A 26,390-nucleotide genomic window follows, 5' to 3' on the forward strand; every position below is an offset into this window, starting at 1 on the left:
GGGATCAGCATACAATATAGCTGGTTTACAATCAGTAAAGGCACAGAGTAACACCTTACACTGTACACACTGGAGGTAGATCAGCACACAGTGCAGGCACTAGAGTACACTACTGTACATACTGTAGACAGCAGAATTCAGCACACTGCAGCTGGCGCGCCGAAAAGTATTAGGGTTTTGTTGTGCGGCGCGCATAAAGTGGGTGGGCCATGGACCAGAATGTGGGTGTGGTAATGGGTGGAGACAAATTTACATGAACTTAGCAATGGTAGGACATTAGATTAGGATAGTGGTGGCAAACCTTTTGGAAGCCGAGTGCCCAAACTGCAACCCAAAAGTCACTTATCTATCGCAAAGTGGCAACAGCAATTTAAACTAAATACTGTACAAACATTTTAACTCATACATGAACATTATGGAAAATCCAAGGTGAAAATAAACTGTGAAGATAAACAATTTCATCCATCCTACTCCTGAAAATGTATTCATTTTTTAGAACCTCCCAGTTGTATTTTCTGTTTTAAAAAGCAGGTTTAATGCTATTGTCTCATATGATGATAATTCAGCTTTTCCCATAGTCTCACAGTTAGCAATCATGTGACCCCCAACAAGACAAATTCAGCAATCATGAGGCCCCCCATCAAGAGAAATTCAGCAATCGTGAGGCCCCTATCAAGACAAATTCAGCAATGATGAGACCCCCAACAAGACAAATTCAGCAATCGTGAGGCGCCCAACAAGACATATTCAGCAATCATGAGGCCCCAACAAATCATGAGGCTCCCAACAAATCATGAGGCCCCCAACAAGACAAATTCAGCAATCTTGAGGCTCCCAACAAATCATGAGGCCCCCGACAAGACAAATTCAGCAGTCGTGAGGCACATAAATAGACAGCATTTCACCTAAATAGGCCGCATCCCCCCTTAATATTGTAGACACCTCTCACCTGGCTGCTGAATTCTCCTCTACTGGCTGCTGTGCCTGGCAATACTGTTTTTGGCTGGATTGGGGATGATGTGGGGGCTGAAAGGCCTGGCAGTGATGCTGTGGCCTGGCTGGCGGTGATGTTGTGGCCGGGTTGGCTGGCAGTGATGCTGTGGCCAAGGCTGTGGCTGGGTTGGCTGGCGGTGATGCTGTGACCTGGCTGGCAGTAATGCAGGGCTGTGCTTGGCTGGATGAAGTAATTGCTGACCTGACTGGTGGTGATGCTGTGGCCTTTTTGACAGTGATTCTGGGCTGGTTGGCTGGTGGCGATGCTGGGCTGGCTGGCCTGGATAGTTTAGGTAGTGACAGGTGCCCCCTAGTTAAGGTAGCGCCAGGAGTCCCCGAGTTTAGGTAGTGACAGAAGCCCCCCAGTTTAGGTAGTGACAGGTGCCCCCCAGGTTAGGTAGCGAGTGACAGGGACCCCCAGGTTAGGTAGTAAATGACAGGGGCCCCCAGGTTAGGTAGTGAGTGACAGGCGCCCCCCCAGGTTAGGTAGTAAGTGACAGGCGCCCCCCCCCAGGTTAGGTAGTGAGTGACAGGCGCCCCCAGTGTAGGTAGTGAGTGACAGGCGCCCCCCAGGTTAGGTAGTGAGTGACAGGTGCCCCCAGGTTAAGTAGTGAGTGACAGGCGCCCCCCAGGTTAGGTAGTGAGTGACAGGCGCCCCCCAGGTTAGGTAGTGAGTGACAGGCGCCCCCCAGGTTAGGTAGTGAGTGACAGGCGCCCCACAGGTTAGGTAGTGAGTGACAGGGACCTCCAGGTTAGGTAGTGAGTGACAGGGACCCCCTGGTTAGGTAGTGAGTGACAGGCGCCCCCCAGGTTAGGTAGTGAGTGACAGGGGCCCCCCAGGTTAGGTAGTGACTTGGACCCCCAGTTACCTAGTGACAGGTGCCCCTCACTCACCTCCCAGCAGCAGCAGCCCAGCGTCAGACATCAGTATCATACGGCGACCCAACCCACACGGACGCACCACACTCACTTCCGCAAGTGATGTCACTTCCGCACATCAGTGTGGTGTCCACTAGGTCCTAGCACCTGCACTAGTGGTCTCCGGCTGATCGAGGTCTGATGCGGGCAGCGGCGGCTAGTGGGGGGGGGGGGGGGCAGCAGTGGCCGGGGGAGACAGCGGGGCACCCCAGTAAATAGATTGGAGGCACCCGTGGACATGTTGGGGGCGCAGGCCCCCCCTAAAATAGGGCTAGCGACACCCATGGCGTCAACTACATAATTTGTGGAAGGACTTTTGGTATGGATCCCCTTCCAGCATGCCACAGTCCAATTGTTGGACCCCTTTAAACAACTTTTCCATCACTTAATCGTACTCAATGCCAAGCCGCTGCAGCTAAAGCTAACAACATTTTGGGATGCATTAAAAGGGAAATAAAAACTCGAGATGCTAGCATAATATTGCCCCTGTTTAACTCTCTAGTAAGGCCACATCTGGAATATGGAATTCAGTTCTGGGCACCACATTACAAAAAAAGATATTGCAGTTTTAGAGCAGGTGCAGAGACAGGCAACAAAATTGATACGTGGGATGGAAGGTCTTACTTACCAAGAAAGGTTAGATAAACTGGATTTATTTAGTCTAGAGAAAAGAGGGGGTCTAATTAACATGTATAAATACATCAGAGGGCAATATAATAGCTTGGCAGATGAGCTTTTTGTCCCTAGGCCTTCTCAAAGGACTAGAGGACATGATCTGCGCATGGAGGAAAAACGTTTTAGCCATTTATTTAGGAAAGGGTTCTTTACAGTAAGAGTGATTAAGATGTGGAATGCATTGCCACAGGAAGTCATTATGGCAAACTCTATACCTGCATTTAAAGGGGGCTTAGATGCTTTTCTTGCGTTGAAAGACATCCATGGCTACAATTACTAGGTAATGCCTAATGATGTTGATCCAGGGATTTTATCTGATTGCCATCTGGAGTCGGGAAGGAATTTTTCCCTTTTGGGGCTAATTGGACCATGCCTTGTAAGGGTTTTTTCGCCTTCCTCTGGATCAACAGGGATATGTGAGATAGCAGGCTGGTGTTGTACTTTATACTGGTTGAACTCGATGGACGTATGTCTTTTTTCAACCAAAATAACTATGTAACTATGTAACTTTTGTGGTCAGAAAAGGTCCAAGTAGGATTCTAAATTCGCTTGACCATTGAAGTCTATGGCTGTTTGCTCGGTTCACTAGAACTCAAACTTTTACGGAAGTTCAAGTTTGGTGTCTGCAAACTCAAAATTTGATGTTCGCGACATCTCTACTGATAATACAAGAGTTATAATGGTAAGTAGCTGCTGCTTTGGGATCAGTGATGACAGGTTGGGTGAGTGGGGAATGCAAAGCATCAGAGAGAGAGAGTGAAGAACTAAGCGTCTGTGCAGGTGTGTACCCAGGCAATGTATCTGTATGGTGCTCATTCCAAGGACTGTCTAGTAATCACTTAATGATAGTATACTGGGTATAACAGCACAAGCAGCCAACAACTTCAACATTGGGGCTGTCCCCTCCTCTTTTCAGAGCAAATTGATGTCCTGCTTTTTTATAAGCCTTGATCAATGTAACTCAGAGGGGATGGGTCAGAGCCCGTTAGGTGGATACTGAAGTGGCCACATAGTAGACTATCAATGTTCTTCTGGTAATATGAGTGGCAGTGCATTTGTGCCATGCATTGAGGGCAGAACTTGTGGTCTGCTGTGCCATATGGGTGCTCTGGAGCAATGAGTCTAGTCACAATTGCGACTTTTGCAATGCCTCTTTGTACACCACTTGACTTATCTGCGAGCATATGCAGGGTGAAACTATGAGAGAGTACACTGTTCATGCAAGCTTTATATTTTCCCTTCCTCAACTGTACATTTCCACAGATGATAATACATTACATAAATCAATCACTGGATCAACTGGGATATGTGAGGGCGCAGGAGAGAATGGTGCCTAATGCTTATTTATTTCTGTTTGGACTTGATAGATGAATTTTCAACCAAACTATGTACTTACAAAATTATAATTCTTACCATATAATTTGAGGTCATAACTACAAAATTTTTCTGTGTTGTTCATCATTTCAACTGTTAATTCGTAACTTCCTTCATCTTCCATTTTTAGGTTTAGGATATCGATTGACGACTTTGCCTTGGTATAACTGTATCTACTTGTCTCTTTAGAAGACTTGGGGTAAATGATAGTTCTGGAATCTCCTATTATCTTCTTCAGTTTTGGGCTACTGCCTTCTAATTGCAGATGTACATTTTCAAGGGAAATAGAATGTCCAAGGATCCCATTTAATTTTATAATATCCTTACCACATGTAGCTTGTGAACCTGAATAGCCAAAGAAAAAGGTATGAGAGTATATAGAGGAAAAAGAAGAGGGATTATATTTTAAGTACACTTATTCACATTATCTAGATTTTCCCTCAACAACTACTTTCTGAGATAGTAAAACAAAAACAACTTTTAGAACAAAAAATATTTTAGGAAAATACATGCTCTTCCGTGGCTTTGATCCTGTGTAAAATAAAATAATAAATACGGTAATTCGAGAACAGCAAGCTTTGATGGGTCTCAGGATGCCTATTCACATTCACACTATGGCCTGTGTGAAGTTAAGATAAGATCACAGCTTCTTAAAATGAACCCAAGATAGGAGTGATATGGACTTTACGGATGCACCTACACCAGTGCGCCCATCGCATGAAAGTACGTGCACAAAAGTGTGCTGCAGAATACCGCTTTACATTTCAGTTTTGCTTTAAAAAAAGGAATTATGTCCATAGAAGGTGTTTACGCATTCCTTGGTCTGGGCCAGTCGGATTTACCAAAAGGCACTGTAGGCACGTGCCTACAGGCGCCTGATGATGGAAAGGTGGCTCACTCCCCTCTCAGAGCGCCTCCCTCCCTCCTTCCCTATGCAGAGTCCTGATGACAAGAGAGCGAATGAGAGGTTACTCACCTTGCTATCAGCATTTCACTGACCAGATCTCCCTTTAGTCAGGGGCACCTCTAGCTACCTAATACTTGGGGGCACTTCTAGCTACTTAATATTGAGGGTACTTCCGGCTACCTAATACTAAGGGGCACCTGTAGCTACCTATGACAGGCAAGGGAAGTAAGGGAGAAGTGGCAGCTGAGACAGCCAGCACACTTGTGGTGCGGTTCGGCAGGGGTTTGTACATTCGTGGAGGGCGAGTCTAGGGTGCCAGGACATCTGTGCCTATAGGCTGCTGTGAGGTAAATCTGGGCCTGGTCTGGGCTATAAAACCACTCTCGCAGGGAAAGCTATAAAACCATTACTTCTTCTCTACAGGCCTGGTTCCACCACATAATGACTTCCGCCACATTCTTTGAGTCTACATCACAGATAACCAAAGTATCAGTTCCCGGTCATAAACCAATAACTGTCAAAGAGAAATTCAAAGAGCCATTCACCATGCCATGTCCACAGGAACGCGGGGCTATGCTGTCCTCTGATTCAACTCTGATATATATAGTTCTATGAATAATCAATGTATGGGGTGGTTGGGGGCCAACACCAGGCACTTTTTAATAAGTTAAAATTTTCAGTGTAATATACAGTATATTGTTGTTATGTACAAGTTGTATTACTTTCTAATTTTGAGTTTGTGATCAATCAGAACATACCCCTCCACATTAGATCTCAAAATCGTTGTGTTTTTTATATATAATTCCACATTGTGACATACTTTGAGGAATATTTTGGAGCGGCATAGCCGCAGCTGGTCGCCGCTCTCAGTGAATAATACGCCAAGGTCAATACACCTTTGAAGAGGTTAATGATTCTTTGAGCTGGTCCACAGACTGAGATATTAATCCCCTAGACAGAGAATCTGGTAAACCAGGCACGATTGGTATGCACAATTTCAGTACATTATGACAAGCATAATAATAATAATAATAATGGCAGTATTTGTATAGCGCCTTTCTCCTGTCGGACTCAAAGCGCTTGCGAGGCAGCCACTAGAGCGCACTCAGTAGGCAGTAGCAGTGTTAGGGAGTCTTGCCCAATGAACTCCTTACTGAATTACTGGCTTACTGAACAGGCAGAGCCGAGATTCGAACCCAGGTCTCCCATGTCAGAGGCAGAGCCCTTAACCAGTACACCATCCAGCCACTGTTGGTTATTATATCATCTGCCCAACGTCCATAGAATTATGGCATAATTTGAGAAAATGCCAAAAACTCTCTTCATAAGGGCTGGATCCAGTCTGAGGTTAGGTTACTAGAGGTGGCGATCATCTCTCCTTACAAGATCCACCCCAAACAAATACAGGGTTAAATTGCTGGACACGCAGACTGTCCTGCTTGCCTATCCAAACACCATCAAGGATTTGGGCTTTTATCTCTGTTATCTCTATTTTATCTCTATTATCTCTATTGCCCACAGTTCTTTATATTGTCTGCTTGAACTTACAAATTCCAAAGGACACAGTAATTCTAAAGACTACTCAGACTGTATCCAGTTATCATCTTCACTTTTTATCTCTATTATTTTACTATATCGATCTGTTCATTGTTAGATACTTTTTGAAATGTTTCCATTTTTCTGTACTCCTTTTTATGCAAAGAATCCTGCTTTTCGGAGAGGACTTTACCCATAACAGTTTTATTGATATATATTATTCAACCCAGAGAGAGGTTGTTGGTAAAGGTGCGTACACACGCACTACGGAAGCCAACGACGGGTCCATCAGACCCTCCCGCTGGGAGAACTTTCAGCTGACAGTAGTGCGTGTGTACGCACTGTCGGCGGACTGATAAGGCTGTTCTTGAATGATCCACTGAGCGCTGAGCGGATCGTTCAGGAACAGCTTTATCAGTCCGCCGACAGTGCGTACACACGCAGTACTGTCAGGTGAAAGTCCGCCCAGCAGGCGGGTCTGACGGACCCGCCGTTGGATTCCGTAGTGCGTGTGTACGCACCTTTAGATTTGCATATTTGCACACTAATGTGAATTGGTGGCAGCTTACGAGATCTCTATATGAAATCACAGATGAAGTGTATATACAATCCAATTGTATTGTATGTGGATTCACCAACCAATCCAAAAGGTTACTTTGCCTGCAGTGCTAAATGCCTTCATAATCCCCTCAGGGTATGAGGCTGAATAGGAATCTGTGGCAAAGGGAACAGTAATTGGAGGGCAATGTCACAATGGAGGCTGCCATATTTATTTCCTTTTAAACAATAGTAGATGCCTGGCAGCCCTGTGAATCTATTTGGCTGCAGTAGAGTCTGAATTACATCAGAAACAAACACGCAGCTAATCTTGTCAGTTTTGACAATTTTGTCAGAAACACCTGATCTGCATATATTTGTTCAGGGTCTATGGCTGAAAGTGTTAGAAGCAGAGGATCAGCAGGACAGCCAGGCAACTGGTATTGCTTAAAAGGAAATACATAGTGTATATGCTCGCATATAAGCCTAATTTTTCAGCACAAAAAATGTGCTGAAAAGTTACCGCCTTGGGTTACATGCGGGTCAGTGGAGCAGAACGAATGGTGGAGCAGGTTTTGTTACTGGCAGAGGAGCGTAAGGATTGTGCACTAGTGATCCTGCTCTTGCCAGCTGGCTTCCTGCTGTGTCCATGCCCTCCATTCCCTGCAACATGGTGTGCAGAGTGCACTGCTCAAGACTACCTGTGTTCCCTGGTTTGTAGGGCAGAGCGTGACAGCATCGTGTCAGCAGTGCAATGATCAAGGACTCTTCCTGTTTGGCAATCGCTGTCTCTCATATCTATGGTGTCTTAAGACACAGCTGTTTACTCCTTGGAGCACATCTGGCTATGGGGAGAGGGGATGACTTGTACTGGGGAAACATCTGACTACTGTGGCAGGGGCTATATTGGGGAGGGGGCTTATACGTGAGTCAATCACTAGGTCAGCGTATATACAGTATGTCAGACTCGATATCACTCTCACCTCAGGTTCACTTTAATACCAGTCTGTTTCTTTGTAAAGTCAAATCAAAAGAATGTCTTCTATTCAGCAAAAATGAAATCAAATCAGAGTCCTTAGTGTTGGCAAAGTCCAGATATCTCATAACTAATATCAGTCTATTTAAGGTCAACCACCAAGCCAGCAATCCACAGTATGGCTTTGTTATGATCACTTCTGCAGCATGTACTGCTGGCTGCAGTTTTACTGAAGACAAGCAGTTTTTGATTTGTTTGCGTGCATTTGCTCGCATAGTTTTGCGTGCTCTTACACTGAGTGTTGATTCCATCTGCAGTCGTTTTGAAGTTAATAGATTAATATGCTTTTGTGAAAACAAACAATTGTCTGTTGCAATGGAGCTGCAATCCCTTTCTTGCAGGCTGCATATCATTGTCTGCCTTTTCCTGCTGTCAGCCTGTGATTGATTACCATTCACCTGTGTGGGAATCTGCATGTCTGCTCCCATTGGATGACCTCAGTATAAAGGACTGCTTCCTGCAGTGTTCCATGGGCTATCATAGTCTCAGATTCTGTCTGTTACTCTGTCTGGCCCCCACCTCGTTCCTAGTCCGTGTGGACTGTGCTGACTCCTGCGAAGGGGTCAGCGAGTCCTCCTAGTTTTGCTCTTGTTATCAGAAGCATTTACTTTGCTTGTCTTGCGTCATATATCGGTTCATCGCCAATATGTACGCATACTAGCACGTTTGTTATTTTCTTTGTATTCGTGTTACGTTAATACATCAGTGTCGCTGATATATACGTACTCAAACCGTTTATATCCTGTGTTCAGTCAGTTAGTTTCCAGCACGTTTTGGTAGGTTGCGCGTATCGTGATCACCCGTGCTTAGCTAGTTCAGTCCTGTTCCTAGTCCTGCTCCAGTTCTTAGTTAGTGTTCCTTGCTTATGTCATATATCGGTTTATCGCCGATATATACATATGTCAGTTAGTCGTTTGTAGTTCATTGATAGCTGTAACCGTAATACGCTAGGAAATCATACCTATTGTATATTTGTGTGGATTACGCCTGCCTTCTTTGACTCTATTTCCCGACTATTCTGTCCTGTCCTTGTGAGGCACGCCACCGCTGCAATCGCATTGGCTGCCTAATTCCAAGTCTGTCTTGTCTTGGACGTTTGCTGTCACTTAAGCAGTGACAAGTTAAGCAAACGTTCATTCTGTTACCTGTCCTGATCTTCTGAGTTCTGGTTCATGCGCTCAGCGCTACCTTGCGCTGACCCACTACAGTGGAAGGATTGTCTGTGGCTGTTCGGATCTACGCCTGCTCTGTGCACCACATCTCCTGTTGGAGTCAGTTCTCTCCTCCACTAAATTGGGGATATCCTGGTTCCTTGTGCTAGCGTGTGTACCTCCTTCAACGTCAGAATCCGCATTGTGTGCTGACCGTGGAGGATATACCACCAAGCATAACAGGCTTGACCTTTACACAGTGCGCCAAAACACACTTATAAGGAGTTCAGCAGCACACCTGCTCCATGCACCAATCCTCCTTCCACAATGCACCTGTTTCTTCTCTTTATGCAAATTTGCAAAGTTTCACTCTGCTTCAGCAAAAGCCAAGTGCGTACCTGCGTGGAATGGGAAGGCCCACCCTCTTCCTTCCCTCCCATTACAGAGTCTGGATCGGGACCCTGAAAAATCTAATAAAGACAGCAACCTGGATTGCTGCTAAATAATCCCCAGAATCCTTTCTAGATACACAAGTGACGTAAAGTGACCCAAGTCCAAATAATGGGGGTATATAACTCCCATCCTGGACCTAGCCCCGATGTCCCCTACACCCTGACCTAAGAAGTGCTGGTAAACATAAATTTTAGCAACATTTAGGCAAGCATTGTAACAGGCTGCATTTTATAGACATGGCTTCAAAAAGGTAACAAACAAAGTCACCAACTTATTTTGGAACCTTTAACGACTTGAGGACCGCAGTCTTTTCGCCCGTTAAGGACCAGAGCCTTTTTTTCCATTCAGACCACTGCAGCTTTCACGGTTTATTGCTCAGTCATACAACCTACCATCTAAATGAATTTTGCCTCATTTTCTTGTCACTAATACAGCTTTCTTTTGGTGCTATTTGATTGCTGCTGCCTTTTTCAGTTTTTATTATATTCATAAAAAAAAGACATGAATTTTGTCAAAAAAAATGATTTTTTTAACTTTCTGTGATAAAATTTGTCAAATAAAGTAAAATTTCTGTATACATTTTTGTCCAAATTTATTGTGCTACATGTCTTTGATTAAAAAAAAACATTCAGTGTATATTTATTGGTTTGGGTAAAAGTTATAGCGTTTACAAACTATGGTGCAAAAAGTGAATTTTCCCATTTTGAAGCATCTCTGACTTTTCTGAGCACCTGTCAGGTTTCATGAGGTGGTAAAATTCCAGGATAGTATAAATACCCCCAAGTGACCCCATTTTGGAAAGAAGACATCCCAAAGTATTCACTGAGAGGCATGGTGAGTTCATAGAAGATTTTATTTTTTGTCACAAGTTAGCAGAAAATGACACTTTGAGACAAAGAAAAAAAAATAAAAGGTTTCCATTTCTGCTAACTTGTGACAAAAAAAAATTGAAATCTGCCACGGACTCACCATGCCCCTCTCTGAATACCTTGTCTACTTTCCAAAATGGGGTCATTTGTGGGGTGTGTTTACTGTCCTGGCATTTTGGGGGTGCTAAATTGTAAGCACCCCTGTAAAGCCTAAAGGTGCTCATTGGACATTGGGCCCCTTAGCGCACCTAGGCTGCAAAAAAGTGCCACACATGTGGTATTGCCGTACTCAAGAGAAGTAGTATAAAGTGTTTTGGGGTGTATTTTTACACATACCCATGCTGGGTGGGAGAAATATCTCTGTAAATGACAATTTTTTGCTTTTTTTTTTTACACACAATTGTCCATTTACAGAGATATTTCTCCCACCCAGCATGGGTATGTGTAAAAATACACCCCAAAACGCATTATACTACTTCTCTTGAGTACGGCAATACCACATGTGTGGCACTTTTTTTGCACCCTAACTGCGCTAAGGGGCCCAAAGTCCAATGAGTAACTTTAGGATTTCACAGGTAATTTTGATACATTTGGTTTCAAGACTACTCCTCACGGTTTAGGGCCCCTAAAATGCCAGGGCAGTATAGGAACCCCACAAATGACCCCATTTTAGAAAGAAGACACCCCAAGGTATTCCGTTAGGAGTATGGTGAGTTCATAGAAGATTTTATTTTGTGGCGAAGTACCGTATTTTTCGGACCATAAGACGCACTTTTTTCTCCCCCAAAAGAGGGGAGAAATGTTGCTGCGTCTTATGGTCCGAATGTGACACTTTAGGCTGCGCCTCCCCTAAATCCCTGGCAGTCTATTGGTCCGGGCTCCATTCGTTCCCTTCCTGCTTGAATACTAATGCCCCCGATTCATTCTGTCCTGCTACAATCAACTTCCCTCCCACTGATGCCCGATGCGTTGCAGTGAGAGCGCACTATGTTCAGTTTGGCTGCGCTCGTCCCCCCTCCTCCTCCCTCGGTAGCCATGTGCTGCAGAACTGTCACTCACCCTGTCTGTCCGTGCATTGGTGGCTGTGCATCGGTTTGGCTGCGCTCGTCCCCCCTCCTCCTCCCTCGGTAGTGTTAAGCTTGGAGGTGTAATCTCCACAGTCAGCATACAACACATAAGCTGACGTGAAGGAGGTACACACACCAGCACAAGGGATCAGGATATCCCCAGTTTAGTGGAGGAGAGGACTGACTCCAATAGGAGATTGTGGTGCACAGAGCCGGTGCAGATCCGAACAGCCACAAACAACACTTTCGTAATAACGTCTCAGCGCAAAGTAGCGCTGAGCGCATAAACCAGGACTGAGGAGATCAGAACAAGTAGACAGAATGAACGCTTGCTAGCTAGCGGCTACTTAGCGACAGCAAGCGTCCAAAACCAGACAGACTGGAATGAGGCAGCCAATGCGTTGCGGCGATGGCGTGCCTCACAAAGACAGGACAGGATAGTCAGAAAATAGCAGGATCAAGATAGATGAACGTAACACAAATAAATATACAATAAGCATGATTTCCTAGCGTATTACAATTACAGCTATCAATGAAACTATTCGTAACGTCTGACTAACATATGTATATATCGGCAATGAACCGATATATGACATAAGCAGTAACTCTGACTAAGACTGGAGTAATACAGGGAACAGGACTCAGAAGGATTCGCTATCTCTTCGCAGAGATGAACGCAATCCACAACAGGACCAGGAACAGGATAACTAGCTCAGCGTGCTGGAACGCTGACTAACGGAACACAGGATATAAACAGTTCGTGTACGTATATATCAGCGACACTGATGTATCAACGTAACACGAATACAAGGAAAATAACAAAATGCGCAAGTATGCGTATATATTGGCGATGAACCAATATATGACACAAGACAAGCAAGTAACAACTTCTAGAACAAGAGCAGAACTAGGAGGACTCGCTGACCCCTTCGCAGGAGTCAGCGCAGTCCACACGGACCAGGAACGAGGTGGGGCACGAGCAGAGTAACAGATAGAATCTGAGACTATGGTAGCCCATGAGGCATTGCAGGAAGCAGTTCTTTATACTGAGGTCATCCAATGGGAGCAGACCTGCAGATTCCCACACAAGTGAATGGTAATTAATCACAGGCTGATAGCAGGAAAAGGCAGACAATGATATGCAGCCTGCAGGAAAGGGACCGCCCCTCCACTGCAGCAGACAATGTTTGTTTACACAAAAGCATATTAAACTGTCATTAACTTCAGAGCGACTGCAGATGGAATCAGCAACTAGTTTAAGTGCAAACCAAACTATGCAAGCAAATGCATGTAATGACATTAGAACTGCTTGGTTTGCAATACCACTGCAGTCAGCAGTAAACGCTGCAGAAGCGATCATAACAGTTAGCCATGTGCTGCAGAACTGCCACTCACCCTGTCTGTCCGTGCATCGGCGGCTGTAATCAGCTGTGCGCGTTATGCACGAGCGTATCATCCTCTCCCGTAGTGTAGCCTCCAATAACATTATGCTGCAGGGAGGTCAGCATACGTTACAGTCACCCCCTCTGTCCGTGGAGCAGCGGCTTTAAGCTTTACACCTCGGGGGATATTCTTCAGTGGTGTAGCTTTAAGTGTCCCTCGCTTGATGAGGTCATCAAGCGGTGCGCTAAGCTACACCACTGAAGAATATCCCCCGAGGTGTAAAGCTTAAAGCCGCTGCTCCACGGACAGAGGGGGTGACTGTAACGTATGCTGACCTCCCTGCAGCATAATGTTATTGGAGGCTACACTACGGGAGAGGATGTTACGCTCGTGCATAACGCGCACAGCTGATTACAGCCGCCGATGCACGGACAGACAGGGTGAGTGGCAGTTCTGCAGCACATGGCTACCGAGGGAGGAGGAGGGGGGACGAGCGCAGCCAAACCGACGCACAGCCGCCGATGCACGGACAGACAGGGTGAGTGGCAGTTCTGCAGCACATGGCTACCGAGGGAGGAGGAGGGGGGACGAGCGCAGCCAAACTGAACATAGTGCGCTCTCACTGCAACGCATCGGGCATCAGTGGGAGGGAAGTTGATTGTAGCAGGACATTACCGCTGTCATTACAGTGACAGCGGAATAAATCGGGGGCATTAGTATTCAAGCAGGGAGTAAATGAGGAATATGATTTACATATACAATGCAATATATGACTAAATGCTGCATATTGTAGATGGGAGATGATCTTTATAATTGATGTGGAGAGGGCTGAATATTATAAACACACATGCAGTGGAAAATTGCCTTGCATTGAAATGAAACTTGTTAATAAAGCTTGCTTTAGAAAGGTGATATATCTTACTTAGCTGGTTTCTACATTTATGATTGTGGAGACAGAGGGTGAGTGACACAGATTTTCACTGCAGGCTGTGGCACACTGAGCTTACAGTCTAATCCCACCCTCTAAGCACTCAGTAGCTTGGGGAGGAGAAGATCCATAAGACGCCCTGCACCATGGACGCACCAGGTTTAGTATATTTTTTTTTCCCTGGATTTTACCCTCTAAACCTAGGGGCGTCTTATGGTCCGGAGCGTCTTATAGTCCGAAAAATACGGTACATTACGCATTTTGTCCCAAGTGAAAGGAGAGGTTTGTGGCAGCCCTGTGTATTAGGGTCTCTTGAAACCAGATGTTTGGTTTCACACTGCATATTGACATATCCGGTGGGTCGAGCCCGCTGCACCGTATCGCCCAAAACAGACCTTCAGGGAATACCACAAGAGTAGCATTCGGCCTAGTAATGAACTGCGTCGCCAGAGACTAACATGACTTCCGGGCCGACCTAAATTGCCGCAGAAGCCACGCAGTAACGTAGGCATGCACTAGCGTTAAGTCAAGCACTTCCGGCGTAGGGGGGGACCGCAAAGTGTGACTTTCGCTAGGCAATTTGCCCTAACGCATCGCAGTAGTGTGAAATAGCACTGAGAGACCCTTGTGTGCCTACTGCTGTGTCCGTAGTTCCCTAGGTTCTAATAGTGTACCTGCTCGTGGTACCTCTCAACACTCCCCTAGGCATAGGCCAGGCTGGTCAGGACAGGTGGGTCAATAAACAGTGGTGTAACGCCTTATTCCAGCCCTGCTGCCAACACGACAACGTTTTCTTCGGATTCGGTGACCTGTGGTACTCGGAATCGGATAGGCGTAATGCCTTCCATGCAGCCGGCTAGTTGCATCTTGGGGTTGGGCCACGGCACCTCCTGGATACAGGAGTTCCATCACGATCTGTTTCTGAAATTGAAGAAACGATCCAGTTCTCCCAGCCTTACTGTAGAGAACAAAGCTGTTGTAAATTGCCAATTGAATGAGGTGAAAAGACACTTTTTTATACCAGCGTCTTGTTTTACGGGAAACTAAATAGGGCGCTAACCTTTGGTCATTGAAGTCCACCCCTCCCATGGGGTTTTTCAATGACCTCAGTTCGCCGTTGAATTTTGACTGTCGTGTCTGCGTGAATGGTGGACAGAAAGTAAATGTCCCTCTTGTCCTTCCATTTCACTGCGAGCAGGTCGTCAGCACACAAGGCGGCCCTCTGCCCCCGTTCAAGTCTGGTGGTAATGAGCCGTTGGGGGAAGCCCCGGCGACCAGGCCGCACGGTGCCACAGCATCGGATTTGTTCTATTTTTAAGTGCTGGAAGAGGGCCACACTTGTGTAATAATTGTCCACAAAACGATGGTACCCCTTCTGGAACAAGGATGACACCAAGGGCTCGATTCACAAAGCGGTGATAACTCAGTTATCACGCCTAAAAGACTTTAGGCGTGATAACCTTTGCACCAGCAAAGTTATCACCGCTTTGTGCTCTAACTCGCGCGAAGTTTCCGTGCGTACGCGCGTACTGGCGAGCGCAAAGTCCCATAGGGCTTAATGGGAGCTTCGCGCGAAGCGGGGGCCGCTGCGCGCGCGCGTGCGCGGTTGCGCACGCAAAACTCTGCGTGCGGAAAATTCGTGCGAGTTTCTTCTTATCATGCCTAAACTGAGTTTAGGCGTGATAAAGGGGTTTTCACAGGCGTGCAAAGTGTTTGCACCGCTTTGTGAATCAAGCCCAAAGTCTCACACAACCTTTCCACTGCTCCCCAGGTAGTCAGGGCATCCGACCGGCTCCAATTTGAAGTCTTTTCCCTCATAGACCCTAAAATAAGATGTATAGCCTGTGGCCCTTTCACAGAGCTTATATAGTTTCACCCCATACCTGGCGCGCTTGCTTGGGATGTACTGTTCGATGCGAAGGTGCCCGGTAAAACGTATGAGGGACTCGTCTACGCAGATGTCGTGTTCAGGGGTATAAGCATCTGCAAATCTGGATGACAGGTGGTCTATGAGGGGCCGAATTTTGTGGAGCCGATCATAAGCAGGGTGGTCACTTTGATGACAGGTTTCATTGTTATTGAAGTGCAGGAAGCAAATCGTGTCCTGGACATGGCAGCAGAGTACAAGGGAACGTGATATGCTGGATCCGTAGACCAATAAGACCGCAACACATTCAGTTTGACTAGTCCCGTGTGAAGGAGAAGGCCCCAAAAAATTTTATTTCGGAAACTTGGACTGGTTTCCACCGAAAAGGCTGGGCAAGGAACTTATTCGGATTGGCGGTTATATATTGTGTGGCCTTACGGTTGGTCTCTGCCACGATTAAGTCTAAGAGATCCTGGGTGATGAACAGATAGAAAAAGTCTAGGGCCAATCCTAGATTATCTGTCTCCACCTGGACTCCAGACTGGGCGGTGAAAGGGGGCAGTATGGGTGCGGCGGAATCAGGGGATTGCCAATTGGGATTTGCCAACACCTCTGGTAAACTAGGGGTAGTACGGGCCCGTCTTCTTGGTGGCTGTGACTGGGAACTTACTGCACGTGCCACCGAACCAGTTTTAACTTCAATGCTGGTGCTTGCCACTTCACCAGGGTCTACAGAAGTACTGGTGCTAGGTCCAGGAGATGTTGTGCTGCTGGTGCCTGCCCCACCATGAAATCTCAGACCAGCACTAACACCACTCTGCTGCGCTGCCCTTGAGGCTGATCCTGCGCCCCCTGCGGTCCAACAACATGGGGTGTGGTACGCCTGGCTCTAGCCGGGACCTCAACCTCGTTATCACTATTGGTCAGTGAACCACTGCTCTCTACAGGTGCAAACTCTGACCCAGAAGATTCATCGAATAAAGCGTCCCAATCGTCCTCATCTGACTCGGCCATGTACCTGTACGCCTCATCATCGGAATACCTCTTTCTTGCCATGGTGGACTGCTAAATTTAGGGGGGACTCCTCTGAGACTACCCAGAAAAAAAGAGCACCTACCTAGCAAAAGGGAGTATTTGAGAGGTAGAAAGCTATGGTCACTGAGTTTTAATAAAAAAAAATCAAAACTGATCTTTACAGTGCCACAGCTATTGTACAGTGTTTTTTGAAGTGATCAGAAAAAAAAATTCTGTCACTGCGGAGGGGCGGGCTGAATGCAAGTGCAGGTGAACGATCAGGCCTGATCGGGCAAACACTGCGTGTTTTTGTGGATCCTAGTGACCCTAATATAGATCTATCTGCGATCAGTAATGATCACTTACAGATACTATATAGTACTAATGTTGATTAGCGACAGTGATGACGCCAATTAGTGACTGTGGTGCAGTGGGCTGAGCACTAACTGACACTAACAAAGGGGCCTAGCTAACTGGCCTAACTGCTAACACTAGTGATACTAAAAAAGTGCCAGTTTTCACTGATCACTGTTTTTAGATCACTAGGATAGTGACAGAGGGGTGGTGGCGAGTGGGGAATCAGAGGCGATCCAAAACAATCACAGGACAATCAAAGCCAATCACGAGAAAACAAAGCCAATCAAAGCCAATCACAGGGCAATCACAGGCCAATGACGGGACAATCAAAGCCAATCACGGGACAATCAAAGCCAATCACAGGCCAATCAAAGCCAATCACAGGGCAATCAAAGCCAATCACGGGACAATCAAAGCCGATCACGGGACAATCAAAGCCAAATCACAGGCCAATCACAGGGCAATCACATGGCAATTACAGGGCAATCAAAGCCAATCACGGGACAATCAAAGCCGAACAGGTTGATTAGGGGGGTTGATTAGGTGCCCGCACGGGGGCAGACTGGGTCCTGATCTGATGGGTGGCAGACGCAGGGGGTGACGATGGGAGATCAGTGAGGGATTACAGGGGAGAATAGATGTAAACAATGCACTGGGGAGGTTATCAGGAGGGGGGGGTCTGAGGGTAATCTGAGGGTCTGGGTGGGTGATCAGGTGCTCCCAAGGGACAGTTTAGGGTCTGCTCTGATGGGTGGTGGTGACAAGGAGTGATAGACAGGTGATAGATAGGTGACAGACAGGTGATCAGTGGGTAAGGCAGCTGTATACAAATGTATACAGTATACAGGGGGGTGGTCTGGGGGTGGGGGTCTGGGGGAGATCTGAGGTTAGGGGGGGTGATCAGGGGACCCTAGGGGGCAGTTAGGGACCTAATCTAGGGGATAGCATTGACAGTTAGTGACAGGGAGTGATTGATGGGTTTTTAGGTGGGTGCTTGGGTGCAAACAGTGGTGTGCTGGGGTGGTCAGGGGGGGTTCTGAGGGCTGGGGTGGGCGATCGGGGGGTCTGTGTGGGTAAAAAGTGTGTGTGTTTCACTTACTGGGCTGCTTGTCCTCTCTGATGGTCGCACGACGGAGTGACCATCAGAGGAGGAGGCAGCCTGTATAATACACTTTGTTACATAGTGTATTATACACTTTTGATTGGCCCGGTTGCGCATTTGAAACCCGCCGGTGCTGCTAATTGGCCGTCGGGTTATGGCGCAGAGTGGGCGGGGCCAGTTGCCGGCGGCAGATCGCGTCATTGATGACGCGATCGGCGCTTAACCACGCATGCAACCGCCGCCGATGGGCGTATTGCGGTCGTTTGGTCCCAGCCCTTGCCACCGCCCATCGGCTTAAGGCGGTCGGCAAGTGGTTAAAGGGTTGTGTTAACATATACCATAACATTCCAGTTTTTTTTTTAAGTGAACCTTACTTAACCTCAAGGGAGGTTTGTAATTGTGTGTGCCATTGGGGGGTGGGGTGAGCTTCGCTACTTACCTTTGGGGTGCTGCTCCTCTGGCCCCATCCCATACAAGATGCACCATCTTCTCCACCTGACTAGCACCATCTGCCGGCTTTTATAGTTCCTGGCAGTGTTTTGCATGCGTGATGCTATGCATGGTGGGAAATGTAGTCCATGGATGTGAGTATAGAGCTGCGACCATATGTGACATTTTATCTTTATATATTTCAGTGTATAAATGAGTAGTTTGTTACCTATGCAATACTGTGTATATGTAGTAAATCAACTATTTCCAATTTATTGCTTTTATCCAGGATATATGTACCATTGTATTTATGCAGTTTTACTTTATATTATTTTAGGACCATTGTAGTCCCTTACACACTCCAATGAGTTCTGGTTCACCATGAGCTTGCTGGTTAGTCCGTACCTCTCGGTGTTACAAGCCCTACTGCATAGAGCCGAATTAATCCATACCATGCACTGATGAGGATCAAACAATCCGAAACAGTCTGTATGCATGTTGGATTATTATGGCTCTGTACAAATTAACAAGCTGACACATCATTGCATTCCAGAGGTTCTGGAGGTGTGTTTAGCTTCTAAGGGTACAATGGTTAATTTGCATATATTCAGCAGTGATGCACTGGGAGACATCTCAAGCTCACTCCAATCTGATTTATCGCAAATTCTTTCTGTTTTAAGAAAGCAAACGTTTGTTTTACTTTATATTACATCATGCTTGCTGTTATTATACTTGTTCAATTTTACATTATTTTTTATGTTTACTGCAAATGTGAAAAGATATCTTTGTAATAACTTCCTGTTCTGCTATAAATCAGATGCACTTTGGGCTCAATTCAAAAAGCATTACCACATGAGGTAAAACAGAAAATCACTGATTTTACTGAACATTTTGTCAAATGTCAATTCACAAAGGATGTTACCACATAGAAAACAAAAATTACTGACTAGTGAAGTAAATTACCGACTTGTGAGGTAAAAACCTCATGAATGTAATTTTACAAAGGTTAACACATGCAGTAAAACAAGTGAGATATTTGGTATTTTATCTCCAGACTAGAGTTGTAGGTAAGATAACAAACTGCCATTTATAAGGATGCATAAAAGTGGTAAGAAAGAAAGAGAAGGAGAAACAAAGTAAGTAAGAAAGTTAATGAAATAACAAAATACAAATCCACAATACTACTTGTCACAAGAGCCCTAGTGGCTGACCGCACTTAGCCTTCTAAACGGTGCCAGCGCACGGATCGTGCGAACTCTGGTCGCAGTCAATGCGCAGGAACCGTTAAGAATTGGCCGCGGACAACTCAGAAGGGAGCCTGTGAGACACGGGTGATTACAACTTCACCTACTGGTTCAGAGTAAACTGCCACCACCGCGGTTATCATGGGACCGTGGAGCCCACTAACTGACTGACTAATCCTGCGAATAAAACGGTTAAACACACGTTATTCTGTCTAGCCAACAACAAACAAACAGTAGCGTATCTTCAGAGACCCGGGATCAGTTCTGTGTGTGCTGATAAGCAGGGTAGCGGAAAGTGAATGACTTGGAGAAAGTCGGTTATTCACGCAATATAAATAATTAATATATACAGACAATTATTAAAATCAACAATTATTAAAACAGTAATAGCCAGTATAAAAAATAAAAGAAGGGAGAAAAATACTTAGTTCCTGGAAAGATGTCCTTTTTGTGGGAAAACAGAGTTCTGGGTTTCAATTTGAGTTCAGAGTTCAGACCAGGTGGATGCCAGCATATCCTCAAGCTGGCATCTGATGAGTGCAAGATGTTTCAGTCTGGAGGACACTGAGTTTGGGTCCTCTGCCATTCTTATGCCCCTGCTTCAGTAGGAGGGAGTGAGGGCGGGGAGCCATACACCCCCTTAGAAGATGAGATGAGCCCTCCCCTTGTACTGGGGGCTAGAAATCATATCTACCCATATGGGCTCTATCTCACAGAACCGTACAGGTCAGGGCAGATTTATTAACATTTTCAGGTCTGTCTCGATTTACCCAGCGCCCTGATACCAGACATGAGGGGTGGGACCCCTGTGGTATCATCAGGCACTTTCAAACTGCCTAACTGGAAGTCCTTACCTCAGAATGTTCTGAAACTTCCTCAGAACCAGCACCGGGGCTCATGCTACACTTCCCCCACGTTTGGCGAAGCTGCCATCTCAGGAACCCCAGAAATATGACAGATCTGGGAAGTTATGGATTTGCTATGAGACTCAGGTTATTCCCAGGCAAAGGCTCTTTGAAGTTTGGAGCAGCCAGCGAGGTGTCGCCTCCCCTGCTGGGAATGAGCCAGTGGGTCTGGCTTTTAGCCCAACTAGATTGCTTCTGCCATGGTGCTTGTCACCTTATACCTGATGGATGGGCCATCAGCACAGCTTGAAGCCAGGGACTCTCTGGGGCAGATTAGGCTCAGGCTCATTAGCATATCAAAAGAGCCATCCAGCCTTTAGGATGGTGCTCTCTTTGCTAAGAAAAGGACTTCAGCTGTCCCTACACACTCAACCCAGATTGTACCGATTTGAAGCGCAATCGATGCAGGGAATCGAGTGCGATTGCTTTTTCTTCACGGGCGGTTCCAGGACGCGCCTGCGGCCCCGCAACCGTCCGTGACAGCCCTCCTTGGGGAGAAGGCAGATAGACATTCATCAGCAAGATGTGTGTCGTTGCCGCTAACCTGCGAGATCTGAGCTAGTTCCCCGTTGGCGTTCTGGGGTCGGCTGCCCGCTGCGTGTCGGCCAACCTGGCTGACGGGTCTCGGGTTGCCGGTGCGGCGGGAAAACCTATTGGAGCCTGTGGCTCGGTTTCCCTGGACCGGGCGCGGTCTGCTACCCTCAGGGTTGACCCGACATGGACCGTTCTGGACAGGGCGTTTGCGCCACTGCAGTCAGACGTGGTGTCTGCCGGGACTGCTGACAACGGGCAGTGGGTTGGTTAGGTCAACAGCCAGCCCACGCGGGGTTCCCCTGCTAAGTGGCTGTGGACCTAAGGGAACCCCGCGGGGATCCCTGGACCTTCCCAGCTCCTGACAGACGGCACATGCTCTGCAGTAGTTTGCTACATCCCTGTTCATCCGGGGCCAATAAAACTGTTTCCGAATACCGGCAAGTGTCTTGCGGACCCCTGAGTGCCCTGTCAGAGGATTACCATGTGCGGATTTCAGCACATGTCCCCTGAACGCACTCGGGACCACAAGCCATTTGGTATTTGCGTGGGATCTACCTGTAGGGGGCTGTACAGACTCACTGTACAGTCTCCCAGCTTCCCAGTACACCTTGAAAGCGGCCCCGTCTGCGAGGGGCTCAGCGGCTTGCTGCCTGAGCACCTTCAGGCTTGGGTCACTTTGTAGTGCGGCTGAGAATACGGCGCTGTCAGTTTCAGCCAACTGGCTCATGTCACACGAGGCCAGCGGCTGAAAGGTCTCATCCCTGTGGTCAGAGGAGGGGGAGGAGGCCGGAACCCCCTCCACCTGTTCTGAGCTCGGGCTCTGAGCAGTGCAGCTGCGCGGTACTGCTAGCACAGGTACACTGTTGGAATGGCACAGACGGACATTACTCAAATCATCATTGCATGCAGTAATGACATTGACAGGTATAGACATTTTTTCATTACAGACAGGTTGTACAGTAAACTCAGGTACAGTTACAGCATCATCACAACAGACAGTCTGTACATCAAACTCAGGTGCCTTTGAAGCAGGCACTATTGAACCTGGTACCCTTGAACTGGGCACATTCAACCCGCCTCCCCCTGGTGCTCCCCCAAGTGTATAAAGTACCTGGTGGTGGGCGGAGAGTCCGTCTCCTCCCGTGAGCGACAAGGCGGTTGTGGCAGGTTCATAGTAGGACACAAGCTTGCCCAAATCAGTCCCCAGCAACACAGGGACTGGGAGATCCTTCATAACCCCAACAACCCTTTCTTGGATTCCTCCCACTCCCCAATCCAGCTTCACTGTCGCGTGGGCTATGTGAAAAAGGGTGCCCTCTACTCCAGTAAGGGCAAGGGATCGGCTGGAGCTGATGCTCTCCTTTGGCACAAGATGTGAGTGAACTAACGTGATGTCAGCTCCGGTGTCTCGAAATCCGGTGACAACTTTGCCGTTTACTCTAACAAGTTGCTGCTGGTCGGTTCGGTCGCGGATTTCCTTTCCGCGGGCAAACAGGACAAAATCTGATGATCCAGGCTGTGGTTCGCTGGCGGGTTGCCTCTGCTGTGGGTGAGGTACAGGTGATGCAGATGATCCAGGTGCTGGTGGTGTCTGTCTCCGCTCCGGACAGTCGAATTTCATGTGTCCGGGCTGGCGGCAGTAGTGACAGGTGACCTCTCCAGGCGCTGCAGGCCTGGGTGCAGCAGCTGCGCTGGGTGGCCTCTGTGGCGGACGGCTCACAGGGGCAGGAGGGTCTGCCGAGGTATTGGGCTGACCTCCTCTCCAGCTGGATGGGACAGTTCTGCGGGTATCAGCCACCCGGGTATTTGCAAAAGTCTCAGCAAGGTCTGCAGCGACAGTTGCTGAAGCCGGCCTGCGTTCTAGCACAAACTGGCGTACATCAGCAGGGCAAATGTTCAGAAATTGTTCCAGGACTATCAAGTCCTCCAGGACATCATAAGACCCTTTGGTGAGGCCTAGTGTCCACTGGCGGAGTGTGGTGAGCAAGCTGCTGGCCACATCTCGGTACGAATCAGAAGGCTTTTTCTGCCAGGCCCTGAACTTTTTCCGATAGGCTTCTGGCGTCAGCTGGTACTTAGTAATGATAGCGTCTTTTATAGCAGCATAATCATTATCCTTCTCCGCAGGCAATTCTGCGAAGGCATCAAGCGCTTTGTAGCGCAGCAAAGGTGTCAGATGTCTGGCCCACTGGTCTTGGGACAGACCATACTGACGGCATGCTTTTTCAAAAGACCGCAAAAACAAGTCAATGTCTGTGTCTTTCTCAATATTAGCAAATTTAAATTTTGCACTTACGGGTGGTGCAGCTCCTTCAGCAGGGAGGCTGGGCGGTGAACTCCGGCTGGCCTGTTGCACTTTTGCCATGTTTAGCTCATGCTGTCGTTGGCGTTCCCGCTCAGCGGCATCCCTCTCCGCGTGGCGTTCTGCAGCAGCAGCAGCAGCCTTGCGTTCTGCAGATTGGCGTTCCCGCTCCTCGCGGGCTTCCATGTACTGCATGTACTTGTCCAGGTCAGTCTCCATCAGCTTTTGTAATGCCTGCTGCATTACCGGGTCAGCACCCCTGGACAGTCGAGTACTGGCCAGTTCCGGGCGAGTATTTTCAGAAACTTTGGGGTTGGGGTCCACACTGACATTCTCCTGCGTAACTGTTGATGCAGGGCCCTCAGGATGCACAACCTCTGTACGGTCAGGAGTCTCAGTCTCTGGTTCCCCTTGCCTTGAGTCAGATGGGTCAGCGTCTACCTCAGCAGACACATCCAGCTCCTGCAGTTGCTGGGTATCCCATTGAAACAATTCCGTTACCAGGTCCCCTTGTTTCTTGCGGCCGACATCAATGCCTCTCTCTTGGCAAAGATTTTGCAGGTCCGCCAGGCACATTTTCTTGTAGTTCCCGGACATTTCCACGCCAAATAAAATAAAACTTTTGGGGAGGGGTACTGGCTACACAGTCTCTCTGTATATATAAAAAAATATATTGCCTTCCAGCTACACCAACGAATTAGTTCGTTTCTTGATAGCGCTAGCGCTATCGTAGATGCTTTCAGCACAACACAGGTCCCAACCGCTGCCTAACACTGTCACAAGAGCCCTAGTGGCTGACCGCACTTAGCCTTCTAAACGGTGCCAGCGCACGGATCTTGCGAACTCTGGTCGCAGTCAATGCGCAGGAACCGTTAAGAATTGGCCGCGGACAACTCAGAAGGGAGCCTGTGAGACACGGGTGATTACAACTTCACCTACTGGTTCAGAGTAAACTGCCACCACCGCGGTTATCATGGGACCGTGGAGCCCACTAACTGACTGACTAATCCTGCGAATAAAACGGTTAAACACACGTTATTCTGTCTAGCCAACAACAAACAAACAGTAGCGTATCTTCAGAGACCCGGGATCAGTTCTGTGTGTGCTGATAAGCAGGGTAGCGGAAAGTGAATGACTTGGAGAAAGTCGGTTATTCACGCAATATAAATAATTAATATATACAGACAATTATTAAAATCAACAATTATTAAAACAGTAATAGCCAGTATAAAAAATAAAAGAAGGGAGAAAAATACTTAGTTCCTGGAAAGATGTCCTTTTTGTGGGAAAACAGAGTTCTGGGTTTCAATTTGAGTTCAGAGTTCAGACCAGGTGGATGCCAGCATATCCTCAAGCTGGCATCTGATGAGTGCAAGATGTTTCAGTCTGGAGGACACTGAGTTTGGGTCCTCTGCCATTCTTATGCCCCTGCTTCAGTAGGAGGGAGTGAGGGCGGGGAGCCATACACCCCCTTAGAAGATGAGATGAGCCCTCCCCTTGTACTGGGGGCTAGAAATCATATCTACCCATATGGGCTCTATCTCACAGAACCGTACAGGTCAGGGCAGATTTATTAACATTTTCAGGTCTGTCTCGATTTACCCAGCGCCCTGATACCAGACATGAGGGGTGGGACCCCTGTGGTATCATCAGGCACTTTCAAACTGCCTAACTGGCAGTCCTTACCTCAGAATGTTCTGAAACTTCCTCAGAACCAGCACCGGGGCTCATGCTACACTTCCCCCACGTTTGGCGAAGCTGCCATCTCAGGAACCCCAGAAATATGACAGATCTGGGAAGTTATGGATTTACTATGAGACTCAGGTTATTCCCAGGCAAAGGCTCTTTGAAGTTTGGAGCAGCCAGCGAGGTGTCGCCTCCCCTGCTGGGAATGAGCCAGTGGGTCTGGCTTTTAGCCCAACTAGATTGCTTCTGCCATGGTGCTTGTCACCTTATACCTGATGGATGGGCCATCAGCACAGCTTGAAGCCAGGGACTCTCTGGGGCAGATTAGGCTCAGGCTCATTAGCATATCAAAAGAGCCATCCAGCCTTTAGGATGGTGCTCTCTTTGCTAAGAAAAGGACTTCAGCTGTCCCTACACACTCAACCCAGATTGTACCGATTTGAAGCGCAATCGATGCAGGGAATCGAGTGCGATTGCTTTTTCTTCACGGGCGGTTCCAGGACGCGCCTGCGGCCCCGCAACCGTCCGTGACACTACTGTGTAGAAATTAAAAAGGATTAATAACAGGCTAATGGTTTTCAGTAGTGATAAGTGAGAACGCCGCCCTCAGGCAGTCTCATGGTACTGAAAATTTTCTTTGAAGGTAATTGATGTGATGTACTTCCTGCCCACTGGCACTATGCATATGACCCGGTCAGTGCACACTGCCACATCAAGGAGCATCGCATCCGCGCCGCAACATAAAAAACATATGTAAAACAGTCCTAAAGGTTCATAGCAAAGCCCATATACATGTGTGAGCCACAAAATTTGCAAGGTATTTGTAGAACAGTGACACGTGGAGTTAAAAAAGTAAAAAAAAAACTTGTGGTCTTCCTGAAAATGGCAGCTAAAGTGACAGTAGGCAGATTGGAATTTTGCACGATGGAAAGCATACAGAAGGCAGCAAAAACATTATGCCATGGAAGCAAGACCTGAAACTAAGAAATGACGGTGCTTTATCAGCTCAGCCCATGATCAGCAGTCTTTGCTGTCAAACAGCAGGAGACTGTATTTCTAGCTGGCATCATGAACTGGATGGCATCTGGAATGAATCACAAACAAGCTATTTTGGAGGCGCCGA

The 26,390-nt window shown here is 47.3% G+C and overlaps 1 protein-coding gene across 1 annotated transcript in view; it reads right to left on the reverse strand.

The window, feature by feature from the left end:
- The window catches only part of LOC137532693 (SLAM family member 5-like), a 412,994-nt gene that overhangs the window by 85,527 nt on the left and 301,077 nt on the right, over positions 1-26,390 (reverse strand). The window contains exon 4 of the mRNA XM_068253515.1: positions 4,288-4,305. Within this exon, the coding sequence (XP_068109616.1) occupies positions 4,288-4,305 (18 nt within the window). The remainder of the gene's footprint in view (positions 1-4,287; positions 4,306-26,390) is intronic.

Source organism: Hyperolius riggenbachi, chromosome 9 (assembly GCF_040937935.1).
Source record: "Hyperolius riggenbachi isolate aHypRig1 chromosome 9, aHypRig1.pri, whole genome shotgun sequence".
Classification (NCBI taxonomy): domain Eukaryota; kingdom Metazoa; phylum Chordata; class Amphibia; order Anura; family Hyperoliidae; genus Hyperolius; species Hyperolius riggenbachi.